The sequence below is a fragment of the Pagrus pagrus genome, assembly GCF_965226575.1.
Source record: "Pagrus pagrus genome assembly, chromosome: 10".
Classification (NCBI taxonomy): Eukaryota; Metazoa; Chordata; class Actinopteri; order Spariformes; family Sparidae; genus Pagrus; species Pagrus pagrus.
In genome coordinates, this window is record NC_140194.1 from 16,569,642 (window position 1) to 16,592,771 (window position 23,130).

General features: G+C 41.2%; 1 protein-coding gene across 1 annotated transcript in view; it reads left to right on the plus strand.

Moving 5' to 3' along the window:
• kcnq1.2 (potassium voltage-gated channel, KQT-like subfamily, member 1.2) overlaps positions 1-23,130 on the plus strand; it is a 180,917-nt gene that overhangs the window by 32,964 nt on the left and 124,823 nt on the right. Inside the window, exons 12-13 of the mRNA XM_084363366.1 lie at positions 2,329-2,355; positions 5,319-5,436. Coding sequence (XP_084219492.1) covers positions 2,329-2,355; positions 5,319-5,436 — 145 coding nt within the window. The remainder of the gene's footprint in view (positions 1-2,328; positions 2,356-5,318; positions 5,437-23,130) is intronic.

Below are 23,130 nucleotides of genomic sequence, written 5' to 3' on the forward strand. Positions count from 1 at the left end.
GGAAGTCGGCCTGGAAAGTCCTTAAAAAGACATTGAATTTGATGTTTAAGAAAGTGTGAGAACCCAGAATCTTAGTCATATTCAAAATTCTGTCATTGTAATATTGTAGTTGTTTCAACTTGATGTACAAAGTAATTAAAGAACAGACAACCTGAATGTGGTGTTTAGAGCTAACCTCTTGCAAAACATTGCAGCTTGGTTCTCCCTGTTCATACAAACAGTGCAGACCATAACACATTATGGGAGGAGTTGTTATGTGCTGGTTTCTCATTTTCACACAGTAAACAGAGGCCCTATCCTAATCCCCTTAGACCCAAGATGGCTGCCAGGTGTCTTCAGTAGGCCAGATGGAAGCTATTACAGTCTCAGTGGTGATTAGAGGTCATGGTTACAGGCTCTTTACTGCTTCACTTGTCCCCTTTGCTGGCCACAGACACTCACACTGGGCTTAAGTGGAAAAATGTTAAAATACGGACTTGTCAAGGTCACAAGTGGGAATTTCTTGCTATGCCACTTGCAGTTTGCCAATATTGCTGCAGTCATGCCAAAGCCAAGTTGTGTTTTCTTTCTGTCATCAGGCTGAAGAGGCATGGACAGACTGATGGCGGTGATTTCAGATTTAGTATTAGATAATTATAAAATTTGGTCTATAGTTGCCATGACAATCGAAACTATGTTTTTTTTTAATACACTTTGATGCACATAGTGTATGATTGATGGTTGGTTGGTTGGTTTAGGGTTTGGTTTAACTTCCTGTGTTAAAAGACATCCCCGCCAAATGAATTGACCCAGACTCCAGGTTAATAAATGCACTTTATGAGTTTTCCCTGTCAAAGCGTGCAATCATAAAAGGAGATGGAGTGGCATAAACTTGACATAAAGGCAGACCATCACGAGAAGAGCAACCACTTATGAGGGGAAAAGTTGTTTAGTTTCCCGCTTAATTGGGTGGATCTCAGATAATGAAGGAGAACATGTGTCTTAAGTCCATGTGGAAAAAGCAATCAAGTCAAACTTACTCCACGCGTTGTACAGTACGTTCTAAAATGTTCTAAAAATGTTAATGTCCTGCTTATATAATCAGTAAATAAACATAAATAAATAAACACACATGCTGAGACTATGGAGTGGAAAAAAGAACTGGCCAGGCTGTGGATGACATAAAACCATGTAAAGAAGCCTGCAGCCTGCTGTCACTAATGATAATGTGGAGAGTTGAAACAGCGTGGGACTGTATGATCTCTGCCTCAGATCCAGCCATAAAACAGGCATCTGCAATGTTAACTGTCTACAGCAGGGCTGCTGCTTCTTTATTTATTGTTTTAGCATCACTGTTTCAGTCTGGAACTGGGCTGCTAGATTCCTTAAAAGAGTTGCAAATGTATCTTGAATGGTTTTATGAAGCACTGTGGTTTATGAGTCAGCTAACAATGTATAAGCTGCATGGTAAATCAGTTAAGTAAACTGTTGCATTAAAACACAATATGGATGATCAATATCACCTGCCATCATGCTTTTGCCATACTGTCTTTGATGCTTTTACTGTTGTCCATGATATTCTTTTTTTATGACCACTTCGGGGCAAACAAGTCATGGACACCACATTGAGATATCATCGCATTTTAAGCTGATGTGCCAACTTGTTCACACAACAGTTGCTTATTTAGACATCCAGCACTTATGGAACAACATAAGTGTTCGTCTGGGGTGTGAACTTGGTTACCTGGCCAATGTAAGCCAAATATGTTATCACTTTTGGCTGTGGTTTTGGCCTCCATCTGACTCTTTAGCTGCTAAATACACTACTATGTTCAACAGCTAGTTGCTAACTGTGTCCGTCTGCCATTCGGTGCTGAGCAGGTAGCATACAGTGGATTTTTGATAACTTCTTTACTGAAAATAGCTTCCTGCTGCAGCCAAAAATGTCACTTTGAGAGCAATGAGAGCGAATCAGAACAGTAAAGTTAAGGGCCTGACATCTAAACGATGAGCTGAAAGTCACTGTGAAGCTCAGCAAGGCTGGGGGGAGCTGGTTCAGTTGGTAATTTATTACGAGCAATCCCTTTCACATTGTCATTGTCATGTTATTCAAAGAGTATAGATAAATAGCCACTTTAAATACACACCTTCCACTGAAGTGCTTGGCAACAGACAAATAATGTATTGTCCATGTCAATAAAGGAGGAAATGGTTGTGCAACAGAATGCTGCTGTGTTGCAAAGCAGCAACTGATAGAGATTATTGATTTCATCAGTCGGAAGGATGTGTCAATATGTGCTCGAGCCATGTTGCAATCCAAATTAACAACATTTCCACCTGTCTTTGCAGGAATCACCAGAGTGTTCAGACAACCAGGTGAGTCTTCACTCCTTCATCACATGATGATGTTAACAAATGTTGTAGTGTACTTTGGTTGGAAGTTTCTGTTCCATAATCTAGTATGTTAATGCATACGCTTTTTTATATCTGTTATTCTTTATCTTCAGAGCAAACACAAGGGCTGAATATATAGTGTATATGTGATTGCACTGCACTGTCTAACCAGTAGACCCTTCCACTGTTTAAGTACTTCTCTGTCTCCTTTTAAAATCTACTCTGTGTTAATCATTAGCTAGCCTGCCTTTTTAATGTGGCCCAGACAGTATTTTAATTAGACTCGCTGGCTGGCTAGGCCTTTGTCCCCAACCGGACCAAACCAGAGCCAAGCAGAGAGACTCAGACACTGGTCCCGGGTTGACCTGGCCTGTTTTCTTTACTGGGTGTCCTGCCAACACCACGGGTGAGGAACAGGGCTGGCCTGGCTAGGAATGGACAGGGGCCCAGGGGACTGTGGGGACCTAGACCTAGAGAGAGAGGAGGAGGGGGGAGTTGATAAGCGGCCATTGTGGAGCTCCAGTGGTCAGAAATAAACTGGTCATTGTTTGATTTAGTCAGCTTATCGCTCCACTTATCTGTCTGGCCCTACTCACCTCCCTGTCTGTGAGAATCTCTCAATGGAGCGCCTCTCTCTCTCTTTGAACCTCTTTCTCACTTTCTTTCTTTCTTTCTTTCTTTCTTTCCCTTTTCCTGTCTTTCCACCTCTCCTGATCTTTGCTCATACTCTCCCGACCAAACACGTTCGCGCTGATGGGCCTGATAAACGACATGCTGTTAATAAAACCTTATCCTGTTTGTGTAGCCGATAAGCCAGTTCACATCTCCTTCAGTGAGCTGAAGTCGAGGCTAAAGGTGGCTCTTGTTAGCTCTGATCACCCCCCCTCTCTCACTTTCTCTCCTTCCCTCTCTCAATTGCTGTCTCTGCTTCCGGATTGGACAATGTTAAACAAACTCGATGATGGAGCACAAGAGAGGTTGAATGGATTTTGCTTGAATTGGCATGGTCATTCTGTTCTTGGGCACAGATTTGCCTCCATTCTTTATATCACAATGGAGGCCTGGTGGTTTGGAGGAGAGACTTGTCAACCTCAGACTCTGACAGTCTGACTGCAGGTCAAGACCCAGCTACACATGTTATTCTTTGCTGTTGTTTTAGCCGAGCCAGCAGCCAGCCAGCTGCACTGTTGAACTGGAGCGCTGCAATTTCTGTTTCCACGCATAAATTGTTAAAAAATATTTAACTCAAATCTGAAATCACTTAATTTCTTCTCATATGTAGAGGTTTTGCAGTTCGTCCTAAAATAAAATAAAAAAATATATTTCTTCTTACCCCTTGTGTTATTCATCCATCTAGACAGTTTTGGTGTGAGTTGCTGTAATTTGGAGGTATTGGCTGCAGTGACGTCTGCCTTCTCTCAAATATAATGAAACTAAATGAAACAAGGCTTGTGATCCTCAAAGCGCCAAAACAAAAAACATTTGAAAAAGTCAACAGCAATGTCTCTTTCCAGAAATCATGTCCCATATATTCAAGATCATCCACAGACAGTTTCATGAAGGAACTTTCATGTAGGAATTTTCTTTCTACACCCTATCACTGCGCAGAAGAAAGCGTGAAAAAGTCATGGACAAGAGACTAGCTAACTAATGTCATGGTCCTGTCATTTCAGTTTCATTTTATTCGTGTTTTATGTGTTTTCTGGGTTTTTGTTGGGTCTTTTGCTGTTTCCCTCCTGTTCTCTTGAGCTCCTCACCAGCTGTTTTTGTCTCCACACCTGTCTTGCATCTGTCTAATTAGCCCAGCCCTGTTTCCTGTGTTTTTCCAGCCTATCAGCTCCTTCCTTGTTCCTAGTGATTTTCCACTCATTACCCTCACCTGTGTTTCTCCACCTCTCTCCACCTGCACCTCATCCCCTCATTAGTTTAGGTTGTATTTAAGTCCAGTCCAGTCAAGTTCAGTCCTTGTTGAGTTTCCCTGTTCCTTGTGTTGTCTTGATCCTGAATAAAACTTCATCCACTGATCATCCTGCCTGCTGTCTACTGCATTTTGCTCCTACTTATCTGTGACAGTGGGACAGCTAAGCTAACTAAGCTAGCTTATGTTAGAGCTCAGCAAAGGAGGACACCATTAGTGTTCACACTCCGCTCGGTCACAAGCCTCTTGTCCATGAGTAGATGCAAGTTTCCTTCTGCGCAGTGATGTGGGTTCTTTTGATTTTGCAAACACTACACTACAAGCCAAACAAGAGTGCCAGCTAGTACCATTGAATTCAAAAGGAGACAAAAATCTCTCCAAAACTCGACAACTCACACTAAAACAATTAGATAAAAGCACTACAGGTAGAGGAGAACTATGTATTTTTGGAGTGAAGTGCCCCTTAAATACATTTTTGTTGTACACCAAGCGACTGAACAATCAAGAAACTCACTAATAAAACAGGTGTTTGTTTCAACTTTTTTTCCGTTCTTCTTTTTCTCCTTGTTTCTTCTTTCCTATTTTGATTTTTTTTTGCATGCATTCAGGCCCTCCTCACCATTCTTGGTCGTCTTTTACTCTGAGCTGCCCTGGCTCTCCAGGTATCTTTCTGTTTCTTCGTGTCTGCTTTTACTCACCCTCACACTTAAATATATTTGCACTTCTATCATTTGTATTTGCCTTCGACCACAACCTTGTCATTTGTCTGGATATGTCAAACTATTATTCATCTTAACATAAGAAATTACATCCTCTACGATGTAAAATATCCTTCAAACTATGTGTATTGATATTTACTTGAGGTCTTAAAAGGTATCTGTTAGCTTTAGAGCTGTGCATCTAAATGTTTTCTTTCCAACCAAAATTAATAATAATTTTAAAATAATCAGCAGTTAAACTTGTATAGAGTTTATCAGCCAAATATGAGTGTTCTGGAAATAATATATGTCGTATTTGTTGTCTTCAGTAAGGAGGAATCATGATAACAGCACCTCCATCGACATCTCCCGCGCCAACAGCTTAACTGACGAGCTGGACTACATGAGTGAGGACCTTCCCCTGCCAGTGATGACCCAAAAAGCTCAGTAAGTCCCAAAAAAAATGTTCCTCTTCTCTTCTCCGAAGCCGTCATCCCCCTCCGATCCATCACCCTGCACTGACCTCCATTCTTTGACACATATAATACAGATTTCCCTCCTCGTCATCGTAGCCAAAGGCCTTTTGTCAGACAAGAGAGCCTCTCTAGCTGCTCTCTAAGTGAAGCTGTTTTGTTGAACTCTCTCGAGGGTTAAATAGACTGTCGAGGGCCAAGGCCATATCAGGTACAGAGAGTTATAAAGGGGATTATCCCTTTAGTCTTGAGGGAAATGTCAAAGAAATCCCTCTCAATAGGTTGTAGAGCATGTTAAGGTACTGGATGGCTTGTCACCACATGCCCTCACAGGATTGAGAATTCACTGCTGTTGGTTGCTTTGTGAATCGTGAATGCGTGTTGATGATGTTCCTTCCTCCCGCTGACCTGCTTATTCATATACGTTTCCTTAATGTGAACCTAAATGTACCTCTAATGTGATTAGGTTTCCTTTGTTTCCTGGGTTATCGTGCTGCAGCGGGGGATGTTAATGACGGCTACAGAAAACATGTATACCATTATTTCTCCACTTACTCCTGTCTTTTTACCGGTATCAGCAGACCAGTACATGGGGTTTTCACAAGTTTACACTATCAACAGTTACAACAAGTGTTCACACAGAAGCAGTGTGAAAAGTCTTTGCACAGACAACATGTCATTGGCTTAATCCCAGTAGTGGGAGACTACTAGAGTGATTTTCCCACTGGGACTGAGTCATGTTGCATCATTGCATCCAGATTAGTTGATTAAAAGTCCCATAGGATATAATGCAGAAGATTATCCATTTCAGCAGGTTATGGGGGGTGTTGATGATGTTGTGTAAATATTGTTGTTCCCTTTCATTTATAATAGATATGGTTATTTTATCACAGTGAGCTGTAACAACTGTTAATGCCTCAGGTAGTGTTTCGAGATGTAGAGTGAGTGTTATGTTGTTCTTTGACATATTAACATGCAGTATTTTTAGTATTTTATTGTATTTTGTCTTTTGTATGTGCTTGTAGTGTAGATATATTTGTCTTTTATTCCATTAAGAAAAAAACGTGTGAACCCATATTTTAGTTCATTTTGGGTTGGTAGAGAGTTAGTTTTATTGCTTAGTTTTCCCGTAATGGCTCACAGGTTTTGTTTTGATCAGAAACTTATCTACAGTCATTTATTTCCTTTGGGTGGTTCAACTTTCAGACCAATCTTACAAGGCTTTTATGGGCTATTTGTACTGCGGAGTAAGAAGTTTGGTCCTTCTACAGAGAGCAGCTATGTCTTAGAAGTTTAAATGATTACCTTTGTGTTAAATGACAATAGATCTCACTATTATTTAATGTCTTGTAGCTACTTAGTCTCAGTATGTGTGTTTGTTCTCATACTGTAGATGTGTGTCAATGGATGTTGTTCATAACTATACGGTATCGCTGCCTAAAAGGCATTCTGCTTCCTGTGTTTGCCCTCCAAATCTCACCTCTTCTGCTCGGCTCCGTCTCTGGCCTTTTGGCTTTTCTTCTTAATTCTAGAGCCTCCTCTCTCTGTCCTCTTGAATACAAAAACCTTAGTGCACCCTTTGTACACAAGCGCGCATAGTCATTACTAAATGGGGTGAAAACATTACAGTGTTTCCCCCAATTTTCAGAGTAGTTCAAAATATCTAATGGCTAATAATCCAATTACTTAAATCCAGTTAAAATATTAAAATAAACTTAAACTGTAAAACAATAGTTATGGGAAGCCGAAATCTTCCTCCCTCTCTTGCAGTCTTTTGACCTGCCCATTCGTGGCACTCTTTCTCCACACAGAAAATGAATTCCAGTCAAGTCGCTGTACTGGCTCGCTCACTATTCTTCTTCTCCTCTCTTTTTTTCCCTTCACTCCACCTTTCCATCTTTCCATCCACCCTGATCTTATCTGCAAAATGGAGACCATGGAAAACGTCATCTTTTACATACCATAGAGACCACGACTAGCCACTACCCAAACTCTTATTAATCATTTAAAATTTGATATGTTCGCCACCCCTGGAAAATGTGATTACAGTTTCTCATATTTAATTTTCTGGGCTGTTTTTCATTTTTAAATTGAACCTATATTATTTTTTTTTCTTGTTCATGCTCAAAACGTCCTGCCTTAGCCAAACTTTTGTCCTCACACATGTAGTGTCCGTACATACTTGGCATCTAAAAGTATAACTACCTTTCTTGTATCAGGGAAGATTTATTCACTGTCACACATCAGAAAAAGGGTTGTGAAAAAGTAAAAAAAAGGACTGTATAAATAGGTGTCATCCAAATTTTAAACTCTTCCTTTTTTAAAGTTCAGACATGTGGGAGTGAACCTTGATGGTTTGAAACTGTTGCACAACTGCAAGGTGACAGGTTGCATCTTCACACCAGCAACATGAATTATTACTGTCAAAGAGGCGGACGCTGAAACCTAAGGTGCTCCTAAAGTGCCACCGAATACTCTGTGAAAAGATGAAAAGAAGCATGTTATGTCTAGTGGTAATCTAGCCGTTGTTTTCCGAACAGAAGATGGCGCTACTCTTTTACAGTATGCAGTTAACATGCTGGTACAATATGCCATAAAACTGCCTATAGCCTGTTGTTTTAGGATTTTTTTTTTCAGATTTTCTGCCAGTTTATTGATTATTAATGTCTCCTGAGCAAATCTATGAGTCATCTGAAAAATCTTTTTGTTTGCGTTTGTCTTACCATTTGCATGTGCGTGGTTAAGACGGCGAGTCTTCCAGCTGCAGAGACAGAGAGTGTCTATTTGTATCCATTGCCGTGCTTCTGTGCCCATAACTCAGCTGTAACAGCCAGGCTCAGACTTGGGCCATGCTGGCCACATTCCCATAACAGCTGGTTTGTTTTGCCCCTGGTGTCACGCCATCAAGGACAACACTGTCATTTGGCATCCTTATCTGGCTGCCACATACACCCATGGTGCCTGAGGCGACTTGCATGCGCACACACTATCGCCACACAGATTTGACACGAGCTGGAGCTTTCCTCAGTTTAGATTTGGTGCTTGTTCAAACAGCCTTTATTCCACATTTCTGCTGCCTCTACCACTTTTATATCTCTGTCACAGCACTGGCTGGAACGTTCAACTGTTTGTTTGGCTTTGTGAAAGCAGACTACCCCCCAAAATGTGTGTGTGTGTGTGTGTGTGTGTGTGTGTTAGTTCACATGTGAGAGGCATCAATACAGCTGGCTGTGACGTCTCCGGGCTTCTGAAGAGGAAGTGGTGCAGGCCAGCGTCCGCACGCAATCATGTCTTCTGCTCCTCTGAACCCAAAACATACACACACACCCGACTACACAAACACACACAAGCACACGTTGTCCCCCTCTGTGAAGATAAATCTTTATTATTGCCTTGTTTGTTTGTGTAAAGCCAGCTCACGGTGATTTGTTGGATTTTATGAGATATCTCAAACAGACAGAACAAAAAGCACATACACTTGTCAACACAGCCCTTCCCTTTTGACTGTAAACACTATTCCCTCATTATTTGTTTACTTGACCCTGTGTAAATGAGGCTTGATTTCGTTACGATTTGATTTGGTGCGATACACTGTGTGTGTACAGCAGTTCACTTTGAGGATGTGAATTTCTGAGATTTACTGATTAACTGTTGAATGAAATCATAACAAACCCCAGCGGGGCTGCTGATTCTAAATCCACCCCAAAGCAGATTGACATTTACCCTCTTGGAGAATGAGTAAATGTTTCCAAGTACACTTCTTCGGCCCCAAACAGAGGAAGGCCTTGTTTAGCTGATTGCAGTGATTGTTCCCTATCTCTCTCTCTCTCGCTCTCTCTCTTTCGGCCTCTCATCTCTCTGCCTCTCCGTGTAAGCAAAAGATACCCAAAAGAGAAAAGAGCTCTCCTGTTTTTCTTCTCTGTCCAGCAGCACCAGATCAGTCATGTCTATCATCTTGTGACCTTAGGCAGTCGCCCCTTCCTCCTGCTGGGTGTGGCCAGGTTCTCCTTCTCCTTCTCGTCTCCTCTTAGACCTGTAAAAGCCTGCATGGGCCACCTGCAGACAGCTCTTAATTAGTTCCCCTCCTACAAGCTAGCCGGAGATAAACAATGAAAACCCACTGCAGCGCCACAGGAGGGACCGCAGGCGGAGACACATGCATCACGGCCTGTCTTCTTCAAGTAGGGGCCTCTCTCTGCTGAGCAACTGGCGTCTATTGTGCAGAGCTCTGAACAACAAATTGACTTTTTGTCTGTGTGGCCTCTGTATGCATGTCTTCTGCACTGTACTCTGATATTGATGGCACGGAGGGGTGTTTCAGACATATGGTGTTCAGTCAAGAGGAAAAATCAGAAATGCATTCACGGTCTCTGTCACAGGAGTCTTTTTAAACCTCGAATATTGACAATTTGACAAATGTTTGTGATACAAGTCCCCCCCCCTCCAAGCAGCATCCACCACTTCTCTTCAGCCTTGTGCTCCAAAACATGTGCTGACTAAGAAGTTATTTTATGGGGCTTTATGCAAGATTCAGCTGTGAATCTAGTGTGAAAATATCCAATAAATCCTCTTAATATTTTTGGCTTTACTGCCAAGTATTAGAATGAAAAACTCGACTAGGCAAGGGCCCCATTTTGGGCACATGCACAAGACACAAATGCACGCACACACATATGCACACAAACGGATGGGGTAAGACCCGTGGCCTCCTGCCCTGCAGCAAGAAAAGCTGCCTGGGCGCTGCTGCTTTATGAAAAGATAGTGAAAGAAACTAAGAAAGAAAAGAACAAATTGTGGCCCAGTTTCTTGACTTACTGCCAATTTCTAGAGCATAAAAAGACAGAAACAGTAAAACAGCCACACATTGATTCATATTCTCTGGACAGCAGAGCTGTGCATGGACAGATTCAGTAGTTAATCTCATTACAGACTCTGGGCTTTTTATGTGGTTGCTGACCTCCACTCTACCTTTACTCACTTGGACGTATTAGAATTAGTTTAATTGCTCTCACTTTTCCAAAATACAACTGGCATAAATGCTACAGTTAAGTTGGCAGCATAGCACAGTCAAAATTGAAACGAGCTTCCTCTTCAGGCACTATGTTGGACAGGGACGTCGGGGTCTGATTGGTGCAGTGTGTGCAGGACTCATCAAAACTTCAAAACAGATGCTCATCGCTGCGTTTGTGCCGTGTCTGCATTTGGTAAACATTGCTTATTGTGATTATTTGAAACATTTTTAGGTGTGGGCTTAAGGAAGATGTTTCTAGTTGACATGTTACTGTTGCAGACTAAATATAAATCAAATGTCAAGCAACTGAATCAGCTCATATTTACAAAGTTATTTCTCCACCGAGTTTCAGTGTATTTCACAATGCCATACAGACATTATAACAATGCGTGTGGTAATTCTGTTTTTTCTGAGCATGCTTAATTTATTGCAGAAGATCTTGTTGTTGTTTTTACTCTTGCATCACAGACTGTGAGTGAAAGCATCATCTGCCACTGTCTTTCATTTCTAACTGAAGAACAACGCTGTCCACCAACGTCTGGTGGTGAACTTTGACTGACAAAGCTCTAACCCTTTCAGCTGGCTATGAAAAACAGAACTGTGTCCTGTTTTTGTCTCCTGCACTACATTACACTGAGATGTGACTAGTTAGTTATGGGGCAGCTTCAAACGGTGCAACAGGTTTTCAACTCCAATTAAAGTCATTACTTTAGCCTCATTTCCACTGGATGCTGGAACTTGGAACCTTTCTTTTTTGGTTTTCCTTTGGCAAAAGTTCCAAGCGAGATGAATCAATACTAAAAGGTGGCTTGATTGCACTTCAGACAACTAATTGGTCGGAGAGAATCATCACTGGAGTCGTCTTGTCGTCTGCACTCTGATGCGGGATTCAAAAACTCTCTCCCTTTTTTCAGCGGTCTTTCATCTCACTCAAGGACACAAAACCCCTTTGATATCCTCTATTATTCCTGTGTTTGTGTTGCATTGAAGATGTTGTCACTGCAGTTTCACTCAGCTTTGCTACGAAGATCAGCTACGAATCCTGCCTACCAGCTACAGGCTAGAGCCCGACTACTGAAAATCTGATATCCACATATTGTCCAATAAACACACTTTTTGCTATGATTCCTCAAATGTGGTTATCAAGCACTTATAACAAGGATATTGTGCATTATAACCTCTAGACAAAAGTTTTCATATTTGTGCATATCGGACAACGTATGGACCAATACTGGCTGATAATATCAGCCAACCGATATATAGTCGGGCTCTACTACAGGTGAAAGTGAGAAAAATACCTGGTACTAAAAATGAGTCAAACTGAGCCGAGTTAAGCTGTACAGAGCAGTGTAGACGAGGAATTAGACTTGCAGTTTGTAGTGCCTTTTTGCCACAAATCTCTCTGTATGTGCAGTTATACTTGGAAGCCTAAACACTGACCAACATTACGGCCACAGACGACTACTTCTTGTCCCAGTTTTGCAAAGGATGCCATTGTGTCTTTTGCTACTGTGCAGTTGAGGTTTACTGTGCACATTTATCCATTTCTGCATGATGTTTTTTTCCCCACCAAACTCACGGTTTGTCAAGAAAAATTTTAACTGAACAAGTTTTACAAATGCAACCCCAGTTCAACTAATTCTGGGTTCTCCGTCGCCTCAGTCCAGATTCTGTTGGAGCGAACTACACACTGATGGGAGAGTTTATATTGTTTGATGGTTGGGGGAGCACACCCTGGGTCATTGCAGGCCACAAGTGACTTTTCTTGTCTGATTTAACTTCCACATGCACAACATTGAGGATATCCAGTGTATGTGCAAGGTCTGTTACAATAAAAGTCATCAGTTTTATTTTTATTTTCGAGTGTTATATAGATAACTTAAATGAGAGATATGTGACACTTAAGTACACGTGAAGAAAGGACCTAAAGTTTTATATTATACTTGTAAAACAAGTTCCAGGTTGGATCAGGAGATACTAATCTAAATCACACATGGTTTACTACAGAGAAAAGATGATGCTGTGTGTTTAAAATTTTACTGTTCTTCCACAGAGAGAGATCAGTGGCCACTGGAGCGAATGCTCCTACCAGGGGCCAAAAAGAGAATCAGCAAGCCATCTTTTATGACACATACGTCACACCCAAGCCAATAAAAGGCTTTTTCATGAAGTGCTTAATTAAAGAGTGCGTTTGACAGTGGCCGTCCCGCATTAATAAAGGCCCTCGTGCTGCTCTTACAGGGGCGAGAGTGTTTACTCCCCCTCAGTGGTGTTGGTGGTTCTGGGAGGGTTTTATGGCGAGGGACCATCAGTGACTGGGAGAATGGCCCGCTTTATGGCCTCTCACCGCACTTTGGAAAATCCAGCGACTCAGCAAGCAAGTACTGCATAAATAAACCGGCCAGACCAAATAAAAAGATACTCTCACCAACATGATGCATCCAGATTATTGACTGCTCTGTGTGCAGTGGTTGGAAACGATACGAGCGCCATTTCGGCTCTATTAGCTCCACTTAAATCCGCCCGGATAGCACACAGTGGTGGACTGAAGTGAGCCTGTCACGCCATGCTGGTTTAGTGAGTATCCTGGTGTGGTGCGGTGGAGCAGGGTTCAATCCAAAATCAGCATGAGTTACTACCCATGAACCGGACTGAGTCAATGCCAGAAATAGACAGGCATAAACAAAAGTTTGTGTCACATTAGGTTTTCTCTTATCTGACAGTGTGTTCTGTAGGAAAGATGATAGAAGAAACTTGTGTTTTCTTGTTCTTTTCCCCCAAAGTCTGAAGTTTAAACAAGACGGGGGTTTCTTTGGATGCTGGCAAATTAAAAAAATGGAGAACATTCCTGTAAATGTGCTCAAACATCATGACTGTCTGCTCACCCTAATGCTGCCTGAAAGACCAATAATGGTAATAATAATAAAAAAAAAAACAAGTCAGTGAAAAGACTACTGGAGCACAAATGTACTGTATGTTTTTGAATGTGTATGATTTATGTTTTGCCTCAGGAGTGTGTTTAAAATGTGGCGGAGTCGGACTGACCCTAGCTTCCCCCTGTGACTCGCACAGCTTTGTCTGTGGCGTGAGTGTCTCTTCGCCGCCACAAATGCACCACAAAAAAACAGATAATGGAAAATGAAAATGAAGTCAGGAAATTGCTGTTTTCACAACATGACTCACTGAGCAGCTCTGTGATGTCATAGCTGCTCCCTCTTTTGTTTAGGGGCAAAGCAAAACTGGAGAAGTGTTTGTTTTGATTAGGCCCGAGTGCTGTTAACAATTACACACTCATGGGACAATATTAATGACAATTAGTGTGTTTGTTGGTTTCCTTTATACTTCAGTTTTCCATGCAGCACTTTGGCTGTTTGGAATGTTTTTATTTAATAATGTTTGTCCTAATAGATTGCAGCATGATAACATCGAGGTTAAATATACAAATTAAACTAATGAACCAACATAATTGCACTAAATTAAATTATTAAAGCCCCATTAACTGAAGTCGCTTGAGGATATTTGTTTCCACACAACCAAAAAAAAAAAACTGATGATAAAGTCCAGATGATTTGGAAATGTTTTCATCTTCATTAATGATTGCAAAATTACAGTAATTACTGAACAGGAAGTTAACACAGTCACATTAATCAGCGGATATTTATCCCTGGGACAGAGATCCATGAAAATAAAATTGAGATTTGTATTAATGGAAGCTATCTGTAGCAAGCAAGTCATTTAAATTGTTGTTATACGTTTGAAAAAAGAAATTAAATAAAACAAGCATGTAAAAACATATAGTAAAACCCTACATTTATGAATACAGTTTTTATTTTGTGAAAAGATCTATGATGACGTATCAAATAGAAGAAAAAGAAAACATTTTTTTCTTCTTGTTTAAATAGTCAAAGGAATATGTTGAGAACACTTAAGGGGCAGAGTACTGGTGTAAGATCTGACCAACTCGGTGTGCGAGGGCCCACATCCTGCAATACTATTTTTAGAATTTTGTGTCATCTTGACTTGACTAGAAGCTTCTGAGGAGAGTCCAGTGCACTCATGCAGTAAATAGTAGTAGTGGCATGCCAATAAGAGGAGGATCAACGCTCCCTTAAAAGTGGTTGCCAGGCTGATATCCAGGCACCAGAACTGAAAACATTGTCATTTTTAGTCAACTTATATTTTGAGTAATTAAGATACTATGCAGTTATACATCAGCTTAATAAAGATTATATGAAAAAAAGAGGATTGTTTAGAAGGTTTATTACAGTAACTGAACAAAATGATTTACTTCTTTTGTGTTTTATCTCACACTTTACAAAATTTTAATCTTAAGTGTTAATGTGTCCACCCTCAATTTCTGGTAGGCCTATACAAAATACCAGTGGTGTCCCTCAGTCATAAATCCCTCAGAAATGAATCCAGCAAGTTGCTTTAACATTGTCCCTAAAACACTTTGAAACACCAACACACAAGCAGTGCTCTCTGGTTAATATTTAAATATCACTAATGCAACAAATATTAAATATAAATGACACATTTGTTTATATTGGAATGCACATTTTGCGTTTTTCTATCTCATATTTTTTATTTATTGTAAGGATGCAAGATCTTACATATATTCACTTTAAATGACATCTGATGTTTTTCATATTTATAGCATTCTTACAATTTGTATGGCTTTATAGTGAAGGCAAAAAAAGAATAAAATAATGAATAAAGAAACAACTAATACTACTACTACTACTACTACTATCATGTATCATCATATAATCATAAAGATGAAAGTGAAATAAATTAGAAAACAACATGAGGAAATTACTTACATATATATAAACAAACATACACATACACTGAGTAGTTACGGTATTTACATACATCACATACACTGATTCTATTTTTGTATTTATAAGAAATGGTTGCCACTGATGGCAACCACAGGCCAAGAATTGGTTGATCGCCAACGGCAATGTGGCAGTCGTCACTGCTGAGCCGTGCCTAAGTTTAAAGGACATCAACCATGATTAGTATGTGACTGCATGTAGATTGTACTTGCCCTAATCCTGGTTTAGTCTGGCTGTAGAGAAATCAAAGTAAGGCCCAACCCAGTCGAAGCTTGGAGGACTCCCAGACTTAGTATAGATGCTTCCCTGTCTCTTCGAGGTGTGTCTCCCTCCCTGCTCCAATATTAGAGACACCTGTATAAATACACTCTATCGTCTTTGTGTGTGTGTGTGTGTGTGTTTGTGTGTGTGTTTCTCTTGCCATGTTCTCCTCCTCCTCCCTCTCCTGTGCCGGGCTCAGTTTCTTCATCACTCCTGTTAATGAAAACAGTAGTCTGCAGCAGCACCTGAGTGGCCTGTTTGTACAGCCAATCCTTCCTCAACTCTCCTGGCCGCCTTTTTTTTTTTTTCTTTTGCTCAACTCTCTCAGCTCTCGTGCTCTTAGGGTTTCAAATAGGCCAGCCGTGCCATTTGATGTGGGCCGGGGGGGGTTTATTCAGGTGTGGCGACCAGTGCTGCCGCCACCCAGCCTCTGATGTTGCGTCCATCCGCAGCCAGGTGCCGGAGCTTCGTCAGAGAGCCCAGTGTTCCGGCCCTGGAGATGAATAGAGGGCCTGTTGATGGAGCTCGTCTGTGGGGCCCTGTGGTTTCTCCCCTCTTACACGCAGAAGCAGGGATATGCTACCGGCCAGGGCGTTTACCTGTTGGAGAGGAGAGGGGTTGACTGAAGGGGAGCTACAACACTGTGGCCCATGCTTTGACCACAGGGGAACTTAAAATGTGGTGCATGCGTTTGTGTGTGTCCATGCGTACATGTGCTTCCACCCTGGCTAAGTGCCCGCCCCACCTGTCTGAATGAACACCTCTCTGTGTGTTTGGACTAAGGCTGGGCTCGGGTCAGCAGAGGTTGAATTGGCTAAAATGGGCCGCCTGGCATCCCATCAAGGATACAGCCTCCGATCACATTATGAGGTGGGAGGGATTTGGTGTATTTTCTTTGTTCTAAAATATCCGCTCGCTTTATTTTAGATAGAGAGAGGTGGGTTATTTATATAACATTGACATTAAGGTATTTAGGCCAGCTAAAATTACATTAGACTGTGCATTTAACACCCAATTTTGGAAGTGAAATGGAAACTAAAGCTCCGCACTGTTAATATCTTCACTGCAGGTTTATATTAGGCTTGCCATGGAGGAATTTCAACACATTATACGTCTTCAGGTTACCTGCCGCTCTGCAGAAGTCTTAAAAAAACATTGAATTCAGTTCTCTTGAAAAAACTTTCAATTTCATTTACGAAGTTATATGAATAGCTTTTTCTTTCCTGCCGTTTTTCATTTATAGAAAGGCCAAGTCACGCCCCTTGTGCTGGACCACCATGGGACCTGATTTCAGAAAAATGTGTATGGTAGAGAATGGCAAGAGACAAATAACTTTTTGATCCCGTTTGAATTGTGCAGTTAATTACACAAGTAAAATAAGTAAGTAAGCAGGAACTTTCTAAGCAGCTACCGTTCTAGCTTCAGACAGTATTACCCTCTGAGGGCAGCTTGTTTATTCAGTTATGGAAATATGTTAAATAAATGTTTTGTTTTATTACTTTATTAATATTGTGAATATTGACATTCTGAGTTTGATTTTTTCGCCAAAACTACGTACTGTAGAGCACCTTTAATAAATAAATACTGATCATTTTTCCGTGTGAGTGTGTAAAATATATTAAAATGCAGTCTGTTTGGTATTAAATACGCTACCTTGGTGAAAACTGCAGTATGCCTGGTTGCTGAATAGCATGAATAAAACAAAAGCAACACTTGAAAGTTACCTGACCATGAGACAGGCATAGAGCATTACTTTTCTGAGAATCTGTCTGCTTCAGTATCTTCCTCTTCCTGGTAGTACCTGGTAGCAAACAGCTGAATCATTGAATTTGATTTCTCTGAAAGATTTTTTCAATTGAACTCTCATCCTCTTATCACTTCGACCTCTGCGACAGACAACAGGGGGGCCAGAGTCAGTTCCCCCGAGTTCTGTCTCTATCGCACAACCATCACCAGACTTTGCAGAAATTTTGCACACTCACAGCCACACATTCGCAGCTTCACCACAGTGAGTATACTGGAATTTGGTGCACATTCTGCTTCTTAGAGAAATCCAACCACATTGTTTTTTTGGTTGGATTTCTGACTAGATGACATCTTGGCAGTTTGAAGAAACAGATAAGCAATGTAGAGGGTTACAGTGAAAAGAGAAGAAGGCTTTTTTCTGTGTTACTCTGTATCATATATTTACTGTGGTTGGAGATTAAGAGGCAGTCGGCAGGTTATCAGTCAAGACCTTAAATGCCTCTGGAGCCAGATGTTTTAAAGCAGTGGAGTGAAAGAAAAGCTGTAAATCAATATGGGGGGGAACAGGTAAGCCTTAGCCGTGTGTCTGTCACCTCCACTCCCACACACACAAGCACGCGCACACTTCTTTCAACTCCCCCCAGTGTATTTTTTCCACTGCTGTTAATAGGAGCCATATAGAACCCAGTTCATAATGAAAGACCCCCCAGGGGCCATTGCAGGGACTAATAACCCTCTAAATAAGTCTCTTCTAGTGCTGAAAGGCCGGTCTCTTTATACTCGAAGTGTATATGTGCTGTAAAGTCTTTTCCAGCCTACTACTGTAATTTTATGGCTCTGTTTTATCCTTTACTTTCAAAGCCTGTCAGAGAAATTGGGAGGGAAGTCAGAGAGGGTGTCTGTGGATCAAAGTGCTGCAGGACCCGAAGTCGTAAAAATGCATAAAATCACATTAAATGTCTTGGATGATTTTTTCTTTTTTAAGAGTTGAGTTATAACAGTTAATGGCTTGATACTATATGAGGGAAGCGTGTCATGATCAAGATTAATCAGATGAGCCGTGATGTTCTGAATTTGTTTGAATGAGTATTTGTATGCAGTTGGTTGTCGGGGGCCTTAGGCAAAAATTCCCAGGAGGCCCATCCAACCAGCATTGATGGACATTATGTTAAAAGTACTCTGACACCAGTGAAAAATATTTTTTATTTCCAATGTTCACATTATTAGATTTTTTTATATAAATAATATTAACAACCAGAACAATTAAAACCTAAATTCATAACTCAACAACTTCAATGTTGTCACATTGTAAATAAAACCCACATTATAAGGCCAGTGATCATCAGCGCATAAAGCATTAATACTGAAGCAGCAGCGATGCACAGTAAAGTACCTTTATGGGAGGTTTAAGGAGATTTATAGTTGCCATCAGGGGCCTCTTTTCCCATAATTTTTTTGAGGGGGCCCCAAACCCTGGTTTGTGTATGATATGTTACTATCCCTGGTTTGTCTCTCCTGATGGTGCATGGAGAAGTTGGTGTTCATTGTGTGTTTGCGTGTGTGTGTGTGTGAATAAACTTGACCAGCTGCTGAAGGCCTCTGTATGCTGTATAATGAAGAGAGGGCAGAAGTCACACCCTAGTTGCATAACTTAAATATAGATATACATCCTTAACCTTAAATTTAAAGATTCTAATTTACCTTGAGTTGAAGATAAACTGGGTGAATTGTGATATTAAATGTTCTGGATCAAGCCAATGCTGTGTTCTAGGTGTGACATAGAAACCACAGTATCCGAACATAATAGTGGAGCATCAACATAGTGCACCAAAAGATTATCTTCATATAAAAATGATAAAACAAATAAAGACAACAGTGCACATAAAAGAAAACCTTCAAATACACGTGTTTGTAAAGGAGGTCATCGCTAAATTGACTAGTGTGATCTCATCAGAGATGATTCAACGGTGACCGAGGTGATAATAATGTTCCACAGTTAGCTCATAAAAATACTGTATGTTCACCACATGCTGGGCAGGGTGGTGCATGTACAGTGGAGGTTTCAAACTGAGTCAGAGGGTGGGGGGGTGGAACAAACTGTGAAACATCAAACAGCCTGATTCACACTGAACAGATCACCAGAATTTTTTCTACATTTGGGGACAATTAAAACTGCTAAAATACTAGTACTAAACACTAAATAAACAATAAAAATAATTAAATAAATAATTCTTCATTTTCAGGTTACATTTTCTATGAGTTTCATTATTCATTTAATGGCACTAGTGCGGCCCAGATTACCCCTACATTCGTAGTTAAATTATGTTTCAGTGCATTCAAAAAACTACTTGAAATAAACGTCTGATAGTGAACCATGAAATCCCTTTTTGTAATTGTTTTGCTTTTAAATTGGTTTGAGCCCTTACAATATTTGTGACAGTCGTGTGTGTCTTTTAACTGCAGATGTTAAAATGCAGCTCTGGTTACTTAAAAAAATCTAAATTCCCAGAAAATATAATGATATCCTTAATGTCAGCTCCAGCCCTGGTAATCGCATCTTTTTAAGAACAATTTGAAAAAATATATGTAGTTTCGGTTAGTGAAAAATGAGTGTAAAAATCGGTCCTCATTGTACCTGAAAGCAAGACAAATGATTTTAAGTGGAAAAATAAACAACATTTTAAATAACTTGTAACAAGACCGCAGAGAGGTCAACAGCATTTGAACAAGAGGTTTAGTCCTTGAGCAACACTCTTAAACACACCAAGTGTGTTTGTGAATTCTTTACAAAGCATAACAGAAGTACAGAGACTAACGTGGTCATATGTGGTTTATTATTGTCACATGCAGATGTTTTTATTTATGCTTGTTTTGTTTGTGATAAAGAGGTCACGTTGAACCGAAACGCTGAAATAACACAGCAGCGTAAAAAGCCCAAACGTCAGCAGTAATACAATGTGTGGAGGAGGGGATCTGAGCAAATACACTCCCCTCTCTGACCAGCAGGCTGTGCTGTAGCAACATCACTCCTCCTCTCCCTCCACCTCTCTTCACTGACAGGCAGCCAGGCGGGCTACAATCACTGAACTCTTTTTTTAAGAAAAAAATTGTTTTAGATTTTTGAGTGTAGATTTAATAATTCGGCCTCTGCTGGATTTCCACAGAGAGTAAGAAGGAAACGGTAAGTGTAGGGTTGAGCTCAAGTGGAAATGTCCTTGTCGGGGTTGTTTTCATGACTTTGGTGTCTGCAGCCGGGGTGTGCCCATTACCGAGATCATCAACACCACCACCACCACCACCATCACCGCTGCTACCCTCGATCAACCTCTCCTCCCGCCTGCAACTCATTATGTTACCGTCCCACTTTTTCCATTGTAGAGCGAGAAAGAAAGGGAGAAGGAGAGATGCATGAAAATAATTGACAAAACCACACTTTCCCTCCTCTATCAAAGCTCTGTTTTTCTTTTTGTGGTCCAGCAGTGTTCAGGTTTTTTTTAATGTGTGTGTGTGTATGGCTTTCTGCTCTGGTCGAGCTGTGAACAATAGCTGTGGTGTGCCAGTTCCAAAAACAGTTGATACCACTTTGGTTTGAGATAAAGACTCTGAGCAGGAGCTTTTATCTTTGAATGTAGGATATCTCGGTCGGGGCAAAGGACTGATCAAAAGATACAAGAGTGTGCGTGTTTGCATGTGTTTCTTTGAATTTGCAAGCTCCATTTGGCGTGTCACTCCAGTATCTACAACATTTTTCCTGATTGTACCGTGTAGGTCAAGTCACCCACTCTCTCTTTTTGTCTCCTTGCTCTCTCTTCTTCCCCCTTGTGTCTCTCTTCCTCTCTCTCTGTCATTCTGTCTGTCTCGTTCGCGTTGTGTCTGGCCCCAGTACAAGTCCTAGCAGTTGTCAGTTTCAGGAAATGCACTGCACTCTGTTGGGAAGTGAGGTATCTGCCCCTGGGCCAGCTGCCCTTTTTTTTTGGTAATTTTTATCGGCTGCTTACGGGAAGCAGAGCTCGTCCGTGCACACAGGACCGTTCACTCAGCCCTGTTTTCTCTTGCTGTGATTGTATGCAGAGTGATACATAAACTGGCTGGATGAACAGATAGCTAATTATGAATGTCTGGCTCTTGTGATGGATGCAGCATGTGTGTGTCTGTGCTTGTGTTCATCATGCATGCACAGCTTCACACACTCAAACTAAGCACTGCACCTCCCTCCCAGTAATCCAAATGCCTCAATACTTTGTTTGACTTGTGATTGCTTCGGGGTCCATATTGTTACTACTTTAGCCCTCGGTCCAACCCACCACTCACACCCAACCCCTACACACACATACACTTGCCTCCTTACACCCCCAAACAGCGTATCAGATTAAACGCCTATAGAAGTAGCCTCACATGATCTGCAGAGCAGCTCTGCAGAAGTGTGTGCAGAAAAGCAACGAAAACAAAGCCGTATGTTTTTAGCCGGGGGCTTGAGCGTGATGTATGAGCAGTGTGTGTGTGTGTTTGTGTGTGTGTGTGTGTGTGTGTGTGTGTGCATGTCTGTGTGTGTAGGAGTGGGGAGAGCAGCTTGAGTCCAAACAGGATATTGTAGTACACAGGGGCACAGATTCTTCCTGCGGCAGTTTCGCCCTGTGGGTTCAGGACCGACTTGGCGACAAGCAGGCAGCACCCCCTACGTTGTCTCACACACACACACACATACGCACACACACACGCACACACAGAATCTCCCAGCCTCCCATCAGATAACTGACTCAATAGCCAGCCTCCCTTTCTACGAGGGAGACAATATTATTGGACTCAGTGACAGTTTCCTGAGATGGGAGTAACAGAATAGAAACAGAATAAAGTTTCAGTTTCATATAAAGTGCCCACGACCACGAGGCAAACAGTCACGTTTAAATGCAAAACAAACTCAAGCTACACATTTTAGATATGTTTTTTTAGACAACTTGACAAATGCAATCAAACTTAAAAATATTTTTCTCCCTCAAACATTTGAACTACTTATTCTCGGCCTTGGTTTGGAGTAAATAACAAGCTGGCCTTGGCCTTTCCATTTAAGATGTTTTGCTCCATGCAAATCACACCGCAGTGGACCAGATGCAATCTGATCAATCTGTCGTTTCACAGAAACCGTTTGTCAGACAAGTTTTTGAAGAAACGCTCAAGGCAAGAAAACTGTAGCCAGAGAGATGTTATTTAAAGAATAAATTCAGGGCAGTGTACTAGAATAACCTTGCAGCAGTCAGCTCTTACTGTTTGATACAACTGAGTCTGTGTTGCATTTTCCACACTTATTCTAATGGAGTAAAGAGTTAGGCATCTCAAAACTTTCTCCTTCAAAGATGTCATTTGTGCACACGCTCCAGTTTGGAGTGGAGGGAGGTAGGCAGAGGAAAATGTCTGTGCGGAGCAGAGGGAGGGTGGAACGGATTCACCTCGGGTTTGAGATTTGGAGAGGAAAGACGAGGGCAAGAGGAGTGTGTGTGTGTGTGTGTGTGTTGGCGTGAGCAGGGTTTCATCCCACAGGGTTGTCAGGAGCATTGAAACAAGCTGTTTGTCAAGTGCCAAAGCCAGCACCACCCGTCCACTTGCTCTATCCTGGGTGCCTCATCAAGACTCACTGAGTGTATGTGTTAAGTGCATTTTGTAAATGGAAAGACAGACAGTAGATAGTTGGATATTCAGATACATAGAGAGAAACATTTCAGTGCTTTCTGTGACCACGTTCTGTAAAAAAGAGCAGATCCTGATTACAAACACTGAAACAATTTGGGCAGAATGTGAGGGCTAACTAAATTAT